The sequence below is a fragment of the Ambystoma mexicanum genome, chromosome 5p (genome assembly GCF_040938575.1).
Source record: "Ambystoma mexicanum isolate Mex_15411 chromosome 5p, UKY_AmexF1_1, whole genome shotgun sequence".
NCBI classification, from domain to species: Eukaryota; Metazoa; Chordata; class Amphibia; order Caudata; family Ambystomatidae; genus Ambystoma; species Ambystoma mexicanum.
The window spans coordinates 1026574115-1026593377 of NC_090930.1; the positions used below are offsets into that span (position 1 = coordinate 1026574115).

General features: G+C 46.2%; 1 protein-coding gene across 6 annotated transcripts in view; it reads left to right on the forward strand.

The window, feature by feature from the left end:
• The window catches only part of ACD (ACD shelterin complex subunit and telomerase recruitment factor), a 1158043-nt gene that overhangs the window by 470731 nt on the left and 668049 nt on the right, over window positions 1-19263 (forward strand). For all 6 annotated transcript variants that reach the window (XM_069613510.1, XM_069613508.1, XM_069613512.1 and 3 more), the window contains one exon: window positions 9276-9320. In XM_069613510.1, the coding sequence (XP_069469611.1) occupies window positions 9276-9320 (45 nt within the window). The remainder of the gene's footprint in view (window positions 1-9275; window positions 9321-19263) is intronic.

A 19263-nucleotide genomic window follows, 5' to 3' on the forward strand; every position in this document is an offset into this window, starting at 1 on the left:
TTTTATCACTACCTTTATCAACGCCTCTTTCTCCAACAGCACAGTCCCGCTTGCCCTCAAGGAAGCCTGGGTACGACCGCTTCTGAAGAAACCTACCCTCGACCCTGACTCCCCTAACAACTACCGTCCAATCACAACTGTACCATTTTTGTTGAAAATTCTTGACAAGGCTGCCTACCTACAGATCCAACCCTACCTGGAAACTCATAACATTGTAGGAAAAAGGCAATCCGGCTTCCGCCCCCGTCACGGTACTGAATCAGCCTTATTAGACCTCAAGAACCAACTTCTTGAAGCCATGGACAAAGGCAAAACCTCACTCCTATTACTCTTGGATCTATTGGCAGCCTTTCACTTGGTTGACCACAAGATCCCACTTCTCACAAGAAGCCACTGCATGGATCACCTTGTTCCTAGAGGGCAGAGCCATGAGGGTATTCTCCGACCAGGCCTCAGCCTCGCCATCACCCATTGAATGCGGAGTGCCACAAGGGTCTTGTACCTCCCCCACTCTCTACAACCTATTCACCCTTCCTCTGTTCAGTGACTTAGAAGATTTCGGCATGGCCTTCACCAACTATGCCGACAATACTCAAATTCTTCTCCCACTAACAGGAATCTATGAACAAGATCTTGACACCCTCCAGAATACCTATGCACACATCCAGGCCTGGATGGCAGCTAATGGTCTCTGTCTAAATGGGGAAAAGACAGAAATACTACTGGTAGGCCCAAAAGAATCCCTAAAAAAACTAGACGTCAAGATAATTCTTACACCATTGAGAACTCTATTATCAGAGCCACCACTGCAGTGAAAACTCTTGGTGTTTATTTAGATTCCACCTTATCAATGGACAGACAAGTAAATGCCATCACATCCTCAGCCGCACTTACTACTAAAATCATAAATGCAGTAAAACCTCACCTAACACCAAAAAACTGCCTTAACATAGCGAGAGCTACAATTGGCGCAAAACTCAACTACTGTAACATCTTAATCCTAGGCACTTCCGCAAATAACATCAACAGACTTCAAATAGAGCCGCCCACAGCATCCCGAGGAGAGAGCACATCACACAGGGAAGAAAAGACGCCCACTGGCTCCCTATCAAGGAACACATTACATTTAATGCCCTCACTATAACCCACAGATGCCTTGTCCAGACAGCCCCGGCATACCTAGCAGAAAGAATTCACCAAGTCCCGGTAAACAGACCAAAATGTGACCAATACGCTCACTTGCTCTCCTTCCCAGCCTCCAACAGAGTCAAAGCTGGCGGCACAAGCGTTGAAGTCCTAGCACCAAAAGCTTGGAATGCGCTCCCACAAAACTTAATACATGAACAATCCCTCACAACCTTCAGGAAGGTGCTAAAAACGAATCTCTTCAACTAGTCTATTGCCAAATGTACTGCCTCTAATACCGTTCCTATGTAACCTTAGAACGCTGTCATGTTTTTACCTGTACCACTGCCTATGAATTATCTGTACCATGTCATAAGTGAATATCCTGTAACAGCGCCACAATGCCCTCGGGCCGCTGGGCACTTTATAAATCCAAATAAATAAATAAAAATGTGTAATCTGTCAAAAATCATTTTATTAACACCATAAGGACAAGGAGGCAATTATGTTGATGGAGCCTATGACTTACTTTGAGGCATGGCCTATTGCTTCCTTTTTGTGGCTGGTGCCTTAAAAAAGACCTTGATTAGATCCACAGCAGCATTGGTGTGTGATGGATGGGAGAAGGTATGCAAGACAATAAGGAAAGGATTCCTGCACAGGGTAAGATATAACTTCAGACAAGCAACAAATACAGTGAACAGAAAAGGGCATGGATCACAACTAAAATAATCATGCTTGGTTCCCACTGGGGATATACACGGAATGGTCAGAGGGTTTCCCACAATGTCGGGGAAAACGCTAGCCTTCTGAGCAAGTTACTTTTACAATGCCTCACCATGAATGCTCATAGAAAGGCTCAGCAGGAGTGAAATTCGGTGTCTTGACCCTTGGGCACGGTCAAGGAAACACATCTCGCAGGACTGTAGCCTGTATGAGTACAACAGGAGAAAAACAGGGACTGCCCCAAAGGGAGTGTCTTCTTCCTCTCCTCTCCTCTCCTCTTTACTCTCTTTACTCGCTCTCTGTTTTTTTCTGCCTTCTCTTTGTTCTGCCTAATTGCCGTCCCTCCTCTCCCACCCACTTCCATTCTTTCAGGCTGGTATTGTGTTTGTTTCTCCTCTTTCTTTATTCCATGCCCTCCTGGACACTGCATCCCTTCCTTCTGTGAGATATCTGTCCACTTTGCTTCTCTCTTCTGTCTGCTGAGGGACACTTACCTCCCCTGTCGCCCCTCGACTTTATCAAAAACCCCTCTTTTCCTATTTCGCTGCTCCACTCTCCAACCTCCTTCTCCCCTCAGCCTCTTGTCCTCCTCGCAGTCACCTTCCTGCAGACTCTTTATCTTCTTCCTAATTTTGCCTCCTCTTCGCTATCCTCCTTTTTTCCACCCTTCTGCATCACATCTCTGTTGTCTGCAAATTCCAAAACATCTCTGACAATACAATTACCATATGTAGGGGCCTGGGCCTACATAAGAGGACCTCCCTTCATTAATGTTGCTTGTGTGTGCTGCAATTTGTTTTGGAGAATCTGATCCGTTGTTCTGCGCTGGACCGCGTCCTGCCTGCCACCCTACTACGTGGCTCAGCGGACCAAGACGTTCTATTGTCTCTCTCACATGTTGGGTTCAGAGTTTGCACATAAGTAGGTCGGAGCGCTCAAAGTGAAGTTTTGCACTCTACAGTTTCAGCTCCCCTTATCTGCTCTTGATCTAAAGCTGTAAAACAAAGTCCTTTAAGTGCCGTAATTCATGCCCACTAACTTAGCTTTCTCTTTAATGCTACTGGGTGATTCTGGATCCTGCACTCCCTACCAGCCTTCACCAGTGGTTCTTACTAACCTCCCTTAATAATATGAAGGCATTGCCACCATGGGACAGGGCATATCTTTGATCATCACACCGAGGCGTGTTTGGGATTTCTTCATGTATTTACATGGGATGGCGTGGTGTGGTATGTTAAGAAGACTTAGAGTGCAACAATGAAGATTTCCAAAGCGCATAGCGCAGGAAGTCTTGATTCTATTAAAGACACGGGTGCAAGCATTATGCTTTTCTTCTTTATTACTGCTCACAACAGCACTTCAAAACTATAAATATATACATTTTTTTTAAACAGTTAAATAAAAATACAACACTAACAAACTTTATATCCAACGTGGATCACTTAAATCAGTCCCAGGAGTGTTCCCACTACGTTTCCCATCAGGACTCTGGTGCCCTGTAGTCCTAGCCTCAGTCTCAACCACCAATAAGACTCCTTTCCCTAGTATAAGTCCTGCCTTGACCAGGTGCTTTCCTCTTCTTTTTTGATGAAACTGGGTGCTCTCGTTTTACAAGTCTATTTCTCATCGAATGACACGTCTTCTCCTGTCTTTATAAGTAGTGAAGAATCCTGCACTCTCCTGGATGCAATCTAGCGTCATTCTCTTGAATTTTTCTGCTCTTCCCCTTAATCAAAACAAAATCGATATGTTAGGGTGGGGAATTCGCTACCTATACCTCAGATTAAAAAATAACATTAACTTTACAGAGCAAAATATTCAACACAGCGACATTCCTTCAGGGAGGGATAATGCTTGCCTCTGTGTCTTTAATAGACTTCCTGCGCTATGTGCTTTGGCAATCTTCATTCTATGACAAGACAGGAGGTGAGCATTATGCTTGTTCAAAGCTCTGAACTACTGCAATATTTTCTGCAGGCTTAAAATAGAAGGTTCTGAAAACTGAGTCACTAGACCAGTCTGCTGCCCTCAAGCTCTCCTGCAGTGGAACTCCGGCTGCAAAAGCCCCTGAAGCCATGGATCCTCTGGCCGAATGAGCTCCAAAAACAGAAATGTCTATGCCCGCCTGTTCCATAATTTCTTTCACCCATCTCGCAATAGTAGCCACTGTCCTGAAAGGCTTCCTTTGCGCAATAAGGAGCTGCGTGACATTCTGGGGTCTCACTGCTGCAGTCGCTGCTTCATAACATTTAATGCACTGGGCTACGCAGAGCTTGCTATTGTCTGGAAAATATGGATAATTAATAACTTTAGAATTAGTCTTAGTGCGCTGCGCCAAGTTAAACGCTATGCCTTCTGGATAGAAAATGTTCCTATCAATCTCTAATGCCTTCACGTCTGATACTCTCCTGCAGGAAACTAAACAAAGTAAAGTGGCTAACTTTCCTGACAGCTGTCTGTTCGATAAGAGGTCATTCCCTGGCCACTGTTCAAATAACTGTAAAACTCTATTGACGTCCCAAAGCGTTGAATACTTAGGCAATGGGGGTCTAGTAACCTTTAGTCCCTTCAGAAGTCGAACCACTGCAGGGTGTTCTCCCACCGGTGTCCCGTCTATCCTCTCGTGCTGAAATGGCTGATCTATAAACTCCTACTGTCCTGAAAGCCTTTCCACTAGCTGTGAGTGATGCTAGGAAATTCAGAATCTGTTCTATAGGTGCTGAAAGTGGAGAAATACTCCTCCCCCTGCACCATCTGGACCAGGCCTGCCAAGCGGAATCATAGCTCCAAATTGTGGATGGAGCCCATGATACCTTGATAAGCTCTGTAGCTTGCTCTGAAATTCCTGGCAGTCAACAACTACGCCTGAAATTCTGCACGCTATGAGGTTCTGCTCTGTGTGCAATCCTCTGCCGGAAATCCATAGAAAGTTCCATCAGAACTGGAAACCAAGCTTGCGACTTCCATTTTGGTGTCACTATCACTAGCTCTGCTCCTTCCCTGCGAGTCTTTGCTAGGGCCCTCGCCAGCATCGCGAAGGGGGGAAAGGCATAGTGAATGGGGCCTTTCCAGTTGTGCACAAACCCATCTGTCTCCGCACTTCCGGGTCCAGTCTCCAGCTGAAAAATGTTGGCAGCTGGGCGTTCAGCCTCCAGTCAAACAGATCTGTATCGAAAGGACCCCATCTCCGTTGCAGCTTCTCAAAGACTGATTTGTGTAGCCTCCAGTCGCTGGAGTCTGTTAAATACCAGGAGTTCCAGTCTGCCACTACGTTTTTCACTCACGGCAGATATTCTGCTTTCACCGCTATCTCTCTCTCTCCAAACATGCGTGCCAGAAGTCCTTGGCTAACTCGGCTAACATTTTGGACTTCGTGCCCCCCCTAATTTGTTGATATACCTCACTGCTGAGATATTGTCCATACGAAGAAGGATGCTGCATCTCGCTTGCTCCTTGGTAAAAGCCTTAACTGTAAATGATCCTGCCAGTAGTTCCAGGAAGTTTATGTGCAGCTCTAGCTCTTCCGTGGACCATTTCCCGCCTGTCTCTATGAGCCCGCATCTTGCTCCCCAGACTGACCTGCTTGCGTCTGACTCTGACTATCTCTGGTATGTCCCCGAATATGGCTCTTCCGTTCCATGCTTTCAAATTGCTGAGCCACCAGCGAATTTCTGTCTTGCTGTCCTCGTCTAGTGGAACTAGGTGATGATACCTCCATCCCTTCTATAGGAATCTTATTTTGAGTCTCTGAAGAGCTCGATAATGTAAGGGTCCTGGGAATATCGCTTGGATCGAGGCTGCTAGGAGGCCTACTATCCTGGGTAGATTCCGAAGCGATATAACCGGCCTCTTCAGAGCTGTCCTCAGATCTTTCCTTATCCCTCTGATCTTGGAACTGGGAAGTTCCATGGTGGCTTTCCTCGTGTCTATAACGAAACCCAGGATCTCTATTCTCTTGCTTGGCTCCAAGTCTGACTTCTCTGTATTGATCAGGTAACCCAGCTCTGCAATGTGAGCTCTCACCCATTGAACTTGTGTTACTAGCCTTTCCTTGTCCTCTGACATAAAAAGAATGTTGTCTAAATAGATTATCATTCTGATGCCTTCGTCTCTGAGAACGGCCGGGAGCGGCCTCATTAGTTTCGTGAACGCCCATGGGGCTGAAGCTAGCCCAAAAGGCATGGTCTTGAATTGCCATCTTTGCTCCCTCCAGATAAACTGGAGAAATCAGCGGTCTTGTTGGGCTATGGGAACTGTGAAGTAGGCGTCTTTCAGATCTAACCGTGCCAACCAGTCCCCTTTCCTGAGAAGATCCGCTAGTAGATGGACACCCTCCCTTTTGAAATGCCTGTACACTAGCCAGCTGTTCAGTTCTTTTAGGTTTATGACCGTTCCAACCTTGCCTTTCCTGTGCACTAAAAACATGTTGCTCTAGAAACCTGTTGAACGAGAATGCGCTCTCTCTATGGCTTGCTTCTGCCCTAGCGCTTGTAACTCCTTGTCTAGTAAGACTGCATTTGTTTCTGAGCAATGTAAGCTCGGTGGGAGATTTCTCTGTATGGGGAAACGTATAAAATCTAGTCGGTAGCCTTGCGCTGCTTGCAGTACCCATGCGTCTGCTGAAAGCTTTCGCCAATTGTGCATAAAAAGTGCGGTTCTGCCCCCTACTGGCGGGTAAACTGCTTTGCGTTCTCTCACCTGAGTTGTTATTCTGGTGCTTGAAGAAGCCTCTTCCTCTTCTCTCTCTGAAGCTTCTGCCTCTATTCGGAAAGAAGGCGTCTTGCTGACGCGACTGGCCTTCGGTTAGAGTTAAAGTGGCCGGTCGATCGGCCTCTATATCGACCGGCCCCGGTGAAAACCCATGCAGGGAAAACTTTCCTGATTGAAGCTTGTGCTTTTTCGAGGGCTGTATAGGTTCCCATGAACCTGCTCATCTCTTTCACGAACGTGTCTCCGAAGAGCAATCCTTGAGCCCCTTCTCCTGCTTCATACGATGCAAAATCACTCAGCTTGTTATCTATTTTTAGCAACATAGAACACCTCCTCTCTGCTGATATCGCTGAGTTTGCGTTACCTAAAAGACATACGGCTCGCTGAGCCCATCCTGCAAGAATGAAAGGGTCTACTGGCTCTCCAGTATCCTTGGCTCTTTCCGTGAGGTCCATAATCTTCGCAATGGGCCCTGTTAGGTCCAGCATCTTATCCTGGCAGGATCGCCATGCGCGGTCCATTCCTTTTCTAACACCTTTATTTGCCTTGGTGACAAATGTAAGCATTTTCGGGTCTAACTCCGGAGTCTCAGAGACTTTCCGTTAAGCTCTGGTCTGGGGCACTCGGATCTGAGCCAGAACCTTGTCTCTTTTTCTAACGGCTTCCTTATTTTTTGAGCCATAAAAATAGCTACTCTTGGTGAAGGGGTCCATTCGGTGGACCGGGGGTGTCTGATCGTATCAGGCCCGAGCATGTCCGATATGTCCTCATCTGGGGAAGCCTCAGCTGCGCTGGCTTTATTTGTGTCAGGTTTGGGTTCTTCCAGAGGTTTCTCTTTGCCCAAATTGCTCTAATAGTCTTCCCCCTCTTGCTCGTACTCTTCTGATGATGAGCGCTCTTCCCCCACATCATCTGTCCCTGGGGCTGGGAGTGACAGGCAGGGCACTGCTGATTTAGCCAGAAAGGCTTCTTTCAATCTGTAGAAAGCATCAGCTGCCTCTTGGGGCTTTTCTCTTAGTCCCCTGACAGAGCCAGGGGGGGTAGAAGAGTGCTTCCTTTTCCGGCCCACCTTACACCCCCATAGAGGTCTTGAGGAGGTACCCTCACCTGGATCTTCCTGACAGTCAGCTTTAGTGCCCAGCAAATTCTCCAGTACTTGGAGCCGTTCTTGTAGGGGTTGTACACCCTGCGCTATTGCTCTAACCAGCGAGTTGCCTAACACTTTCTTGAAGCTAAGTGATAGGTCTATCTCCTCCTCTTGCATTTCTTCCACCTGATCTTCATACTCCTCCCAGTATTCCTTGCCTTTATCACTTGCCATGATTCTGGCTTCTGGAGCAGTGCTCACAGGAGTATGGTTTGCTGTTGTAGCTAAAGAGTCTTACTGGGCTTAGTAAGCCTCTGAGGAGCAGAGCTCTCTCACCTGTAAAGCCACTGACAATATGTATATGTATATTTTTTTTTATTTATTAAACGCTTCTCTTTCCTTTTAATGTGCTTCTGTGAGTGGCTTTAAAATGCTGCGCTGTGGAGTATATACTGTGGGCGCAGTGACTCCTGAGCCGAAATACGCTTCCTCGCGGAGTTCCGACCGTTGAAACAGGAAAACCGCTGTTGCAAATGAAAACTCAAATAATTATTAATACGCGTGCGCACGACACACCTACTTAATGTTTAAGATGCACGCATGAAAACCATATGGTTATCCCATAGACCAGTAATCCCAATAAAAGTAAAACGCATGACAACAATGGCATTAATTGATAAGGTCTACTTAGCTGTGTATGAAGCAAAAAAGAAGAGGAAAGCACCTGGTCAAGGGAGGATTTATACTAGGGAAAGGAGTCCTATTGGTGGTTGAGACTGAGGCTAGGACTACAGGGCACCAGAGGCCTCATGGGAAATGTAGTGGGAACACTCCTGGGACTGATTTAAGTGATGCACGTTGGATAAAAAGTGTGTTAGTCTTGTATTTTTATTTAACTGTTTAAAAAAATATATACATAGTTTTGAAGTGCTGTGTTGAGCAGTAATAAAGAAGAAAAGCATAATGCTCACCTCCGGTCTTGTCATAGAATCCCCTTTAAACGGCATTTTTCCATATTATATTGGTCTATGAAAAGGACAGCATCCTGTTTGTTAGTATCAGTTTGGTTTTTAGATAAATCTGTATCACATACTTCACTTTTTTGTGAGGATACAGGATGCATCTTGGTTTGCAAACTTCAACACTGTGCTTTGAGATATTCCTGAAAGTCGACGAGGTCGTTTCAAATACTCTTGCATAGGATTGCATTCTGTATTTATGAAAACCTGCAGCCTATTTGTTTTGCTGCAGTCTTCTCTTGTATGTGCATTTAAAAAGGTATATATCATTGCTTGGCGGATATCATGCATTATAGAGACCATAGTCACACTTTCGAGATTAAGGAAAAAGGCAGTAAGTGTGGAGCCTGCTCATAAACCTGTAGCAGTCTCAGAATTCATGACAAAACAAATTCACAAAATTCATTGTTACATACTTCTATTATTGTTTCTCAAACTATTTCATGATAAAGTCTCATCCTTCAGGTATTAGTCCATATTGGTTGTAGATTGTCTTATGTTGTAAGAGGAAGCAGCACGTTTGTAATGAAACGTGTTTAATGTTATTTTCTTGCCACATAAAAACGTGCCTGTATCTATGGTTAATAACATTCAGTCACTTTTTTTAGCAATGAAGATCCCTCCGTGAAGCTGAAGATTAAGGAACAATGGCAGTAAGTATAGAGTTTATTAACTTGATACTGCAGATACGTAATTCTTATTAGAACATCTTTATATAGTTCACTATAAATTTCCATTGTACCTGCTTGCAAAATGGACAGCGGTTTTATTTATTGCAGAACAGTAAAACAAAATCACTGAGATGGACATTTAAAGGGTATTGTTGGCAAAAAATGTAAAGAACAGACAGAGGGATTCATTGTTTTCTGATTCCAGCAAGATAGCTCAGTGGGTTGAGTGCTTGCTGCTGTGATCTGTAGGTCACAGGTTCAAATCCCTGCACAGCCAACTCAGCCTTTCGTCCTCCTATGGTTTATAAATGAGAGGCAACTTCGCTTGGGTGATAATTGTATGTAAATGTTCTATGTAAAGCACTTTAGAAAAAGCACTATATAACTAAGAAATCATTATCATTAATAAAGATACCCCTGATTGAGAACTAGGATTACAAATAGGTATATTGTCCTTGTGTGCTACTGGCCGTACAATAACCTTCCCTACCTATCCAACTATGCTACTAGACCCATAGAATGGAGCCTTCCTGTGCTTGGTACAGTTTTGCCATTACTCTGATAACCGGCAACATGCAAATTTGGCCTTATTGTGGTAAATGGGCATGAAGGAATCTGGCCATACTGTAAGAACATGGCATATCGGAATTGGGTACTGCTTTACGAACTGGTATTGATGACATCTGGCACTCCTGTACTAACTGTGGATGCAGTGTGCCACTGCCGTCCATACTGGGATTGCTGGAAACGATCTTACTGTGAAAATTGGTGTAGCGAAATCAACTTTTACTGTGATCAGTGGCCATACTGGAATCTGCCCTTCACCACTAATTGGCTATTCATTAACATTCATAAGCAATGATTCTCCATCATCAGAAATCAATAACCAAAAAGCTAATTTTGCTAACCCAGTAAATGGTAAATTCACTGTTCGTTTTTGTTTTGTTTTTTGTAAAAAATTCCCATGAGTGTCCTCATTGTACCCTTCCAATTTAAGGCCCGTCAGTCTGTCAGCTTGAGATGATAGACTGCAGCCATATCAAACCATCAGTTTTACTTTCTGCTCCTTGTCAGAAAAACCCTGAACAGAGTTCTTCTGAGATCAGTGTTCTAACTTGTTGCCCAGTCCTTTTCCCTGAAATCAAAATGGGAAATGTGGACAACAGTCAAGGCTACTAGAGGTTCTGACCCTACCCCAGGGAGGTCTGCAAAATGGGATCCTGTAGAGGAAACTGTCCCAGAATCTGCCAAAACTCTGTGTCTTGCCAACAGTGAACAGGACTGGACTGCATGCTTTTTGCCACGGGTCTAATTACGTCATCCTGCTATATAGCGTACCTGTTTAGTGGCTATTATTCACTTTGCCCACGTCGCTGGCCCTTTGCCATCCCTGCCTCCCAAATGGGAACACTTTCTAAACAAGTGGCTTTGGTCATATTTGATCAGATGTATGGGCCAAACCTTCTTTTTCCACTCCAGCATGTCTAGGAATCTGGTTAACATTTGCTTCCTTCCTCCCTGAGCTTCACAATTGTGCTTCTAGGTGTTCTCGGCCACACACGACAAAAGGCTATGAAAAAAGACTGATGGGAACATTCGCCATCTGTTCCAAACAGCAAACACTAATTTTCTGGGATTGTTAGCCCCACTAGAGCAGGAAAAGGGTTGCATTTTCCCAACCATTGTTGTATTGGATTCACAAACAACTATCTCCTAGGTGTGGTGTGGACTTGGCACTAGTGTAAGATGTTTCTCTGTACTATGCCCAGATTTGAGAAAGGAACAGCTATTGTAAAATAAATCTTTAACTCATTCCATTGATTTAGGCCTGTAGGAAGGCTATCATCACACAAATGACATTGGGAGTGTTACTGAAACTACCAGGCATTTTTGGATTAAAAGAAATACTTTTTGCATCTAAACATTACTGAGAAAGTCCCAGAATCACACCAACTGTTTCATTCCCTGATGCATTGTTGTTATTGACATTATATGTGTCAAGAGCCTGTGAGGAGAGCACAGGGCAATAGATATGTGTGGGTACACACTGTCGATTTGTGGCAATTCGGGAGGTAACACTTTGCATAAAAGTGAAACAGGGTGCATGCAAGGCTGATGTTTGTGGAGACGGGTAGTCGCAGCATGTGCACGGGCAGGGACTGGCTGTAAGCAGTGAGACACATAAAGAAAGCAAAGGCAGACAATAACACTGGATAACACAAAGTTACCAGAATAAAGTGTGTTCTAGAATGCAATAAGGGATTTCCAGGGAGTAGTGAAAGCCCTTGGGATTGGTACCAGCAGATTACTCTTAACAAAAATCATGTAACATCGTCATCGGTTGGGCATGGTGAAGAGACGGTTGTACTCAGCATAAGGGTAAAGGTGGAGACCAAATACTGAGACAGGTGAGACGCTAAAGGACTAGACAAAGGTAACCGGCATTGATCCCTTATCTGATATTAATGGAGACCAACCCAGGGGTCACACTGATCACGGATATGGAGCAGAGGCACAATTTACCCTGCTGGCTTTTTATGGTTCAGCATTTCCTGTTGTGGAGTTCCTCCCAGCAGCCCTCTACGCCACTTGATCTCCTTGGCCAATCTCTATCTGTGCTATTTTATTTTTATTTATTGAACATTTATAAGGCACACTATACAGCAAAATGCTGTTTCCATGCTGCTCTCCTGGAGGCTTGGACAGCCCCTGGAGGTCTTTAAGAAGGCTTTTGGGAGGGTTGGTGGGGCGTGGCTAGCTGAGGACCGAGGCACATGCTCTCTCAGTGAGCTCCAGCACCCGCGTCGTCTCTGAGCCCCTTTACCTTCATGGGAGTTTATCACACACTCCAAGGAAAGCTATGTGCACCGGAACGTAGGGAGAGCAACCCCTGCAGAAAAGGTGGCGTTTGAAAGTCGCCTGACGTATCTACGTACAATACGAAAGTCAGAGCCTAACCAAGGTGGGGGGCGGACCGACGGATGAGCTCTGTGACATCGAAATGATTGTGTAACCCCTCGCTGAAGCGCTGTGCACAGCTGCTGCAGCCCTGTTATCCCTGGTAGGCCCAGCAACAGCGGAATCAGTTATATTAAAAGAGGGGCTGGAGGGGAGAAATGATTGCTACATGAGGCCACGAGAAGCATGACTCTGCTGTGGGGATAGAATAAGCGGACCGGAGGAAAGGCAGCACAGCGAGGGAGCTGAAAATATGAACAGGAGCCTGTATCTTAATACTAATGTCGAGCGGAGCGGATGATGATGCTGAGAAAGTGGGAAGCAACAAGCAGCCCACATAACGGAGCAGATTGCAGAAGGAACAAGTTACCTACCTGTAACTGTTGTTCTCCAGCATGGGTCTGGCATGGATTCACATGCCCATGAATATTCCCCGTCGTCAGGCTGGGACTCCTCGGTAAAGAAAAATCAGTTTCAGTTTCGTTTCTGAACTGTCTTTCTCCTAATAACCAATCACTGGTCTCTGGGTCATACTGCCCCCAGCCAATGACTGCTCTCAACCTAAGCCCCTCCTCTGGCAGCCATCTTCAGAATTGGTAGCACGTAAAGTGGCAGTAGGACCAAGAGAAGAGCCGCAGAGGGGTAGGAGGGAGGGTTTGCATGTGAATCCATGGCAGACCCATGCTGGAGAACAACAGTTACAGGTAAGTAACTTGTTCCTTCTCCAGCTTGGGGTCTGGCATGGATTCACATGCTCATGAATACAAGAATACATAGCAGTACACATATGCACAACCACGGGAGGTGGCAAGGCTCAACATTAAGCATTTCATCAACTCAACATTAAACATCTCTTACCTCCTCACCAGGCCCACCTTCAGGCGAACAGGTTGTGCAGCACTGCCTGGCCGACTCTGGACACCTCCCTGGAATCCCGGTCGACGCAGTAGAATCTTGTGAAGGTGTGCGTCAACCTCCACGTAGCAGCCCTGCAGATGTCCAGCAAGGGCACACCAGTCAGGAACGCCGTGGTAGCAGCGATCGCTCTGGTTGAATGGGCTCTCGGACAGCCGGGCAACGGTTGGTTTGCCAACCAGTGACTGTGCATGATGCAGCCGGAGAGCCATCTGGAAATGAAAGCCTTCGAGGGGGCCTTCCTTTGGTTCACAGGTCCAAAGTTCACAAATAGCTGTGAAGACCTAAGGGTCTTCGTGCAGTCCACGTAGAACTTCAGCGCTCTAGCCACATCCAGCGAGTGCAAAGTCCTCTCGGCCAGCGACAAAGGCGAAGGGAAGAAAACAGGTAACACCAAGGGCTCATTGAGATGGAAGTCCAACGGCACCTTGGGCATGAAGCAGGGGTGCGTCCTCAGCACTACCCTCGTCTCGTGGAATGTCAGGTATGGAGGTTTACAGGACGGGCCTGGTTCTCTCCTACTCGTCGTGCAGAGGTGATGGCCACAAGAAACGCTGTCTTCCACGATGCAGCGGCTCGAATGGCGCTCCCATGAGCTTGCTCAGCACCACGTTGAGCTCCCATGCTGGGTCCGGAGCCTTCACTGGAGTGAATGACTGGAACAGTCCTTTCATGAACTCCTTCACCAGGCAATGGGAACACAGAGATGATCTCCCCGGAGTCCTGGTGTAGCGGGAAATCGCTACTAGATGGATTTTGATGGAGGCATGAGCTAGCCCCGCCTTGACCAGCGACAGTAGGTACGGCAGCACTTGAGGGGCTGTAATCCGCAGAGGGTTAATCTTCTGTGCACGGCACCATACAGAGAACCTCTTCCATTTGTATCCATAGCACTTGAGGGTCGAGGACGCCGTGGCCTTTGCAAGCACCTCCTTGCAGTCCGCCGGGATATCGTACCCTCCAAACTCTAGTGCTGCAGGAGCCAGGCCTGCAAGTTCAGCGACCCCGGGTTGTGGTGGAGGATGGCGCTTCCTTCTCTGGCGAGAATATCTGCGTCCATCGGCAGTGTGACTGGGGGGGATGCTGACATGTCCAGAAGGTCTGGGAACCAGATCTGCCTCAGCCACGCCGGTGCGACAAGCATCATCCTGCACTGGGACCGTCTGAGTTGATTGATGAGTCGCAGCAGCAACGGTGGTAACGCATACAGGAACAGGCCATCCCAGGGGAATGAGAAGGCGTCGCCCATGCTCCCCGGCTGGGGAAACCTGCTGGCGAATCTCCGGCACTTGGCGTTCGTCGCCATCGCGAATAGGTCGATCTAGGGATTGCCCCATCTTCGGAATAGGAGATCCACTTGATCCTGCTACAGTTCCCACTCGTGGCACGAGCGCAGCTCCCTGCTGAGTGAGTCGGCGATGGTGTTCTTTATTCCTGCCAGATGGAAGGGTACCAGAAACATCCCTTGGGCGACGGCCCAGTGCCACAGATCCTGGGCTTCCTTGGATAGGGATGGGGATCTGGTGCCTCCCTGCTTCCGGATGTAGAACATTGTGGTGGCGTTGTCGGTGAAGATGCTTACCACCTTGCCCTTGAGGGACGGAAGGAATGACCTGAGGGCCCAGAACACGGCTCTGAGCTCCAGGACATTGATGTGTAGCGACCTCTCCTCCGGGAGCCACAGGCCTCTTGCGTGCAGATCATCCCTCCAGGGAGGCGTCTGTCGTCACTGTTTCCTGATGTGCCGGGGTCTGGAAGTCCATGCCCGCCGCCATATGCGCGCGGGTGCCCCACCACCGGATCGCTTGGCGGAAGGTCTCGTTGAGTGAGATCCTGTCTTCGAAGCTGCCCGCCGCTTGCATCCAACGGGTGTCGAGGAACTCCTACAGTGGATGCATCCTAAGCCTGCACAGGCGCAGGAGGTAGATGCACGAGGACATCATGCCCAGCAGGGACTTGATGGACCTCACCCTGGCCACGTCCATGGTCGACAGCCATTGCACCTTGCCCAGGATGGCCTTCGTCCTTTCCTCCGACGGAGAAGTCAATCACGCCACTGAGTCGAGCCTGGCTCCCAGGAACAGGGCGACTTGCGACGGTACCAAGTGGGATTTCGTGAAGTTGATCGAGAATCCCAGATCCGTGAGCAGTTGAACGGTCTTCGCTGTGTGAACGACGGCAGGTTCACTTGACTTTGCTCGGATGAGCCAATCGTCCAGGTAGGGGTAGACGTGGAAAACCCCGCTGGCGGAGCCGCGCCACCACTGGTGCTAGGCACTTGGTGAACACCCTGGGCGCCGACTTCAATCCGAACGGAAGGGCCTTGTGCTGATAGTGCCGCCCTTGGACCATGAATCTGAGGAACTTTCAATGTCCTTTTAGAATCGGGATGTGAAAGTAGGCATCCTCCAAGTCCAGTGACGATAGGAAGTCGCCTTCCTCCAGCTGTCCCAGCACGTGCTGGAGGGTGACCATCCGGAACTTCTGGGACTTGATTTACTTGTTTAGACGGTGAAGGTCCAGGATGGGTCGCCAACCCTGGTCTTTTTCCTTACGAGGAAGTATCGCAAGTACACTCCGGAGCCTCTTTGGGACTAGTTCGATGGCTCCCTTTTTTAGCATCGCCCGTACCTCCAGTAGCAGTTGAGGGACGTGGTTTTCCTTCCTGGCCACAGGTGGAGTTACGGGTACACTGTAAACAGATGAGAGGTGGAAGAGATCTGCGCAGCAACTGGGGCGACTGCAGTACTCATCCCACACCTATTGCAATCGGCCTGTATGACCCTGTCCCAGACCTGGAAAGCAATAGAAGGTCCTTTGATAGCATACTGGTGGGTAAACATCTGGGGAGTACTAGCAATGGAGAACCTGTGACATACCAGAAATTCTTGAAGACTTGGCTTCCCTTTCATGAATATGTTGGGGATAAAGAACACTACTTTGATAAGCTGCAACTGCTTAAAAACATGAGTGGAATACGAACCGGTAATGGAAATGCTGCATACAGCGATGACAAAGGAGCATGTGTTTGCCAGACAGAAAAGGGGTTCTGAGTCATATTTATTTATTTGCTTGTTATGTTAAGGGGTTGCGGTTAATTTTCTTCTCCTTGTTTAATAATTGGTGAGACGCTTGTTGAACTCATTGTTTTTGTTTAATATTAACAATATAAAAGAAACTCAGTGCAGCAAAGATGGACAATCCTAAGGAGGCCCTTGAAGTCAGGTCTTGCAAATAAAATGTTATGGCAAACGGCACCTGAACAATCACATGTATTGCAAGTAATGTGTTGTTGTACTGAGTCACATAAATAAAGGTCTTTGAAAAAAAAACCTTTTCAGTCACTAGTCTTGTGCTAGCTGCCATGCCCTCAGGCTGCATATTGTCTCCAAGTGTTGATGAGTTTTCTTTCCAATCAGGGTTGGTGAGGTGTTCAGGGTTTCCCCTGTTCCTCTCTGGTCTTTTTATTCTCAATCCATTTTCTGCTATCCCACCATTCCCCTGGGGTCCATTTGGGGTTGGTCGATCAGGGTTGGGTGTCTCATCTAGTGTTGTGACATATACATGTAAATACAATTGGAAAAACACATATGACTTCGGTTGTTTCACGGGATCCTTACCTGCTGGAAAGCAGTTTTGTGCTAATTTGGGGGAGCTTTCCTGACTCCACTCCTGTCTCTGAGATTGTGAAACAGAGACAGGGGTAAGGCCTGGGGAAAAAAACATAGACTGTTGCCAGGACACTTAGTTCAAGTATAGGAAGCAGTAGCAACTGAGCCAAAGTAGTACTTGTGAAATCTTCAGCATTGAATGTAAGTATACCAATTTGGTTGTCAGGGATAGTCCAGGAAAGTAAACAGTGGTTGATAATAAAGGAGGCAGCTATCCCGCAGAGGGCAAGCTGGTAGAAAATCAAGGTGCACTGAGCTTTCAGGAGTGAAACTGTAGAATCAATCTGAATGTGTAAGGGTGAGGAACGTGTTGCGTAGGTATCGGAAGCAGTATTTTGAATGAGAGGCGGCAGAAGAATGTTCCACGTAAGTAAGTGGAGCATAGAGTAGGGCCTTCGAAGGTTAGGCAGTTCCAGCGTTCCGACTCAGTAGGATTGAGGAACATGTTGTGTAGGTAACGGCTGCTGTAGTAAATGAAAAAGGCGGAAGAAAAAGATGATCTGTGTGGAATGACTCAGACTCGTGTGGAAAGGCAGTGTATTATATAGTAAGCCCAGCAGCTCAAGGGGCTGAGAGAGAAAAAGTATTTTGGAAAAAGTATTTTGGAAAAGGTTTCTGGGTTGGTCCATGGCGCAAGATAATGGGTGTGTATGCTCTGAACTTTGAAACGATTCAGGAAATCAGATTCTAAAAATGGCCTGGTAAATATCGACAAAAATTATAAGGAAATATACAAGGAACCTCATAGCGTAATAACATATAGCCGAATCTGGGGTGTTTCCTTCTGTAGTAAACTTCAGAAAACAGAGGAAAGGTTTAAGCGCATTGCAATTAACCAACCAGATGGAAATTATCCGGATTAAAGAATAGAGTTTTCTCCAGCTGGAAGGTCAGTATTTCCTCATAAAGAAGGCTTTGCAATTAATTGCAATCTTTTTGTTAAATAATGATGAAAGGTTACAAAAATGATGAGGTTGACATCCTAAAGGAATGGGCCTCAAAGTGAGCGGCTGCTTGTCACTTGTAGGTAATCGGGACAAAGCCAGCAATTCGAATCTGAACAGATGATATTGATCTGAAGACTCACCTAGTATAACAAACATAAAGAACAAGGATAGTAGTGTGCACTACATGTAGAAATTGAGTTAACAGTTGTCGAACAGAAGAGTTGAGGAGTTCTAAATGGGGTCTCTTCTGTTTTTTTGTATTTTAGAGTGTTTGTTTTGCATAAGTGGGGGTACACTTGATTAATCTCACACATGAAACAAGAATCCTGTCCTGAAGAAGGCACGACAAATTATCAACTAAGAACATTTGGGAAAAACATATCGTGACACAGGAGCTGAAACACGTGTAAACAACATAGCCACTGGAATGACCAATAGTGTTCCCCTCTTTATTTCCCCCTTATTTGTTATGAAAGTTACATGAACATTATGTTTTGACCATGATTTAATACATCAAAACCATTTGGGTGGAATGAAGTGTCTGAAGTACTAAAGTCACATGTTACTAAACCTCAGGCACAATGCATATTTTTTAGTTTGTTGCTGTCTGTTTGAACATAGTTGTAATACATGTATTTGTCTTTTGTAGTGATTCTGAACCACGCATGCTATTCAAAATAACAAAAATGAATAATGAATAAATCTATATTTTGAAATAAAATATTCTTCTGTTTGACCAGATGCTGAATGTTAGTGAAGCATAAGGTAGTATAACTACAAATGTATGTGATATATAGGGAAGGGTAACCAGTCTTGACGTATCTTATAGCAGATCTTACATTAGTCTACATGACATAAGGTTCTCGCCATATGTCGCAATTACATACAGGCAAAAAACAAACAGTCTGACTGTGTTGACTCAGCAGAGCATTGTCACTACCTGTGCATGTAGGATACGGATAGTATAACTGGAAAACGCCCCAGTTAAAACCTTTCTTTTACATTTTTTTGCAGTAAATAACTTTCAAATGGATTGTGTCCTCCCACCCACGTATTCCTTATCTTTGATATTTCCTAATATCCAGATTGCTGCTTCAAATTCTTTTTCCTCAGTAGAGTGAGCTGTGCGTCAACGCCTGGTCGAGTCGATGTCCCTCGGAGGTCTCCGTCCTGACGTCGACGTCATCTCTGGTGTAAGTAGCGAGCGCAGCACCCATTGCTCAGTTCCGTTTTTCCACGCTTCACAGCTTCGGTAATGTAACACTTGGTTCCATGATTCTTCGAATTTCTTCCAGTTTCTTGAGAAAATTCTTCAGTTTTTCATTGAGATGGCTTCCTCATCGGCTCCATCGACGACTCGGTCCGGTTTAAAAAAATGCTGCAACTGTGGTGCAAAAATGTCCATGACGGACCCATGCAGGATCTGCTTGTGTT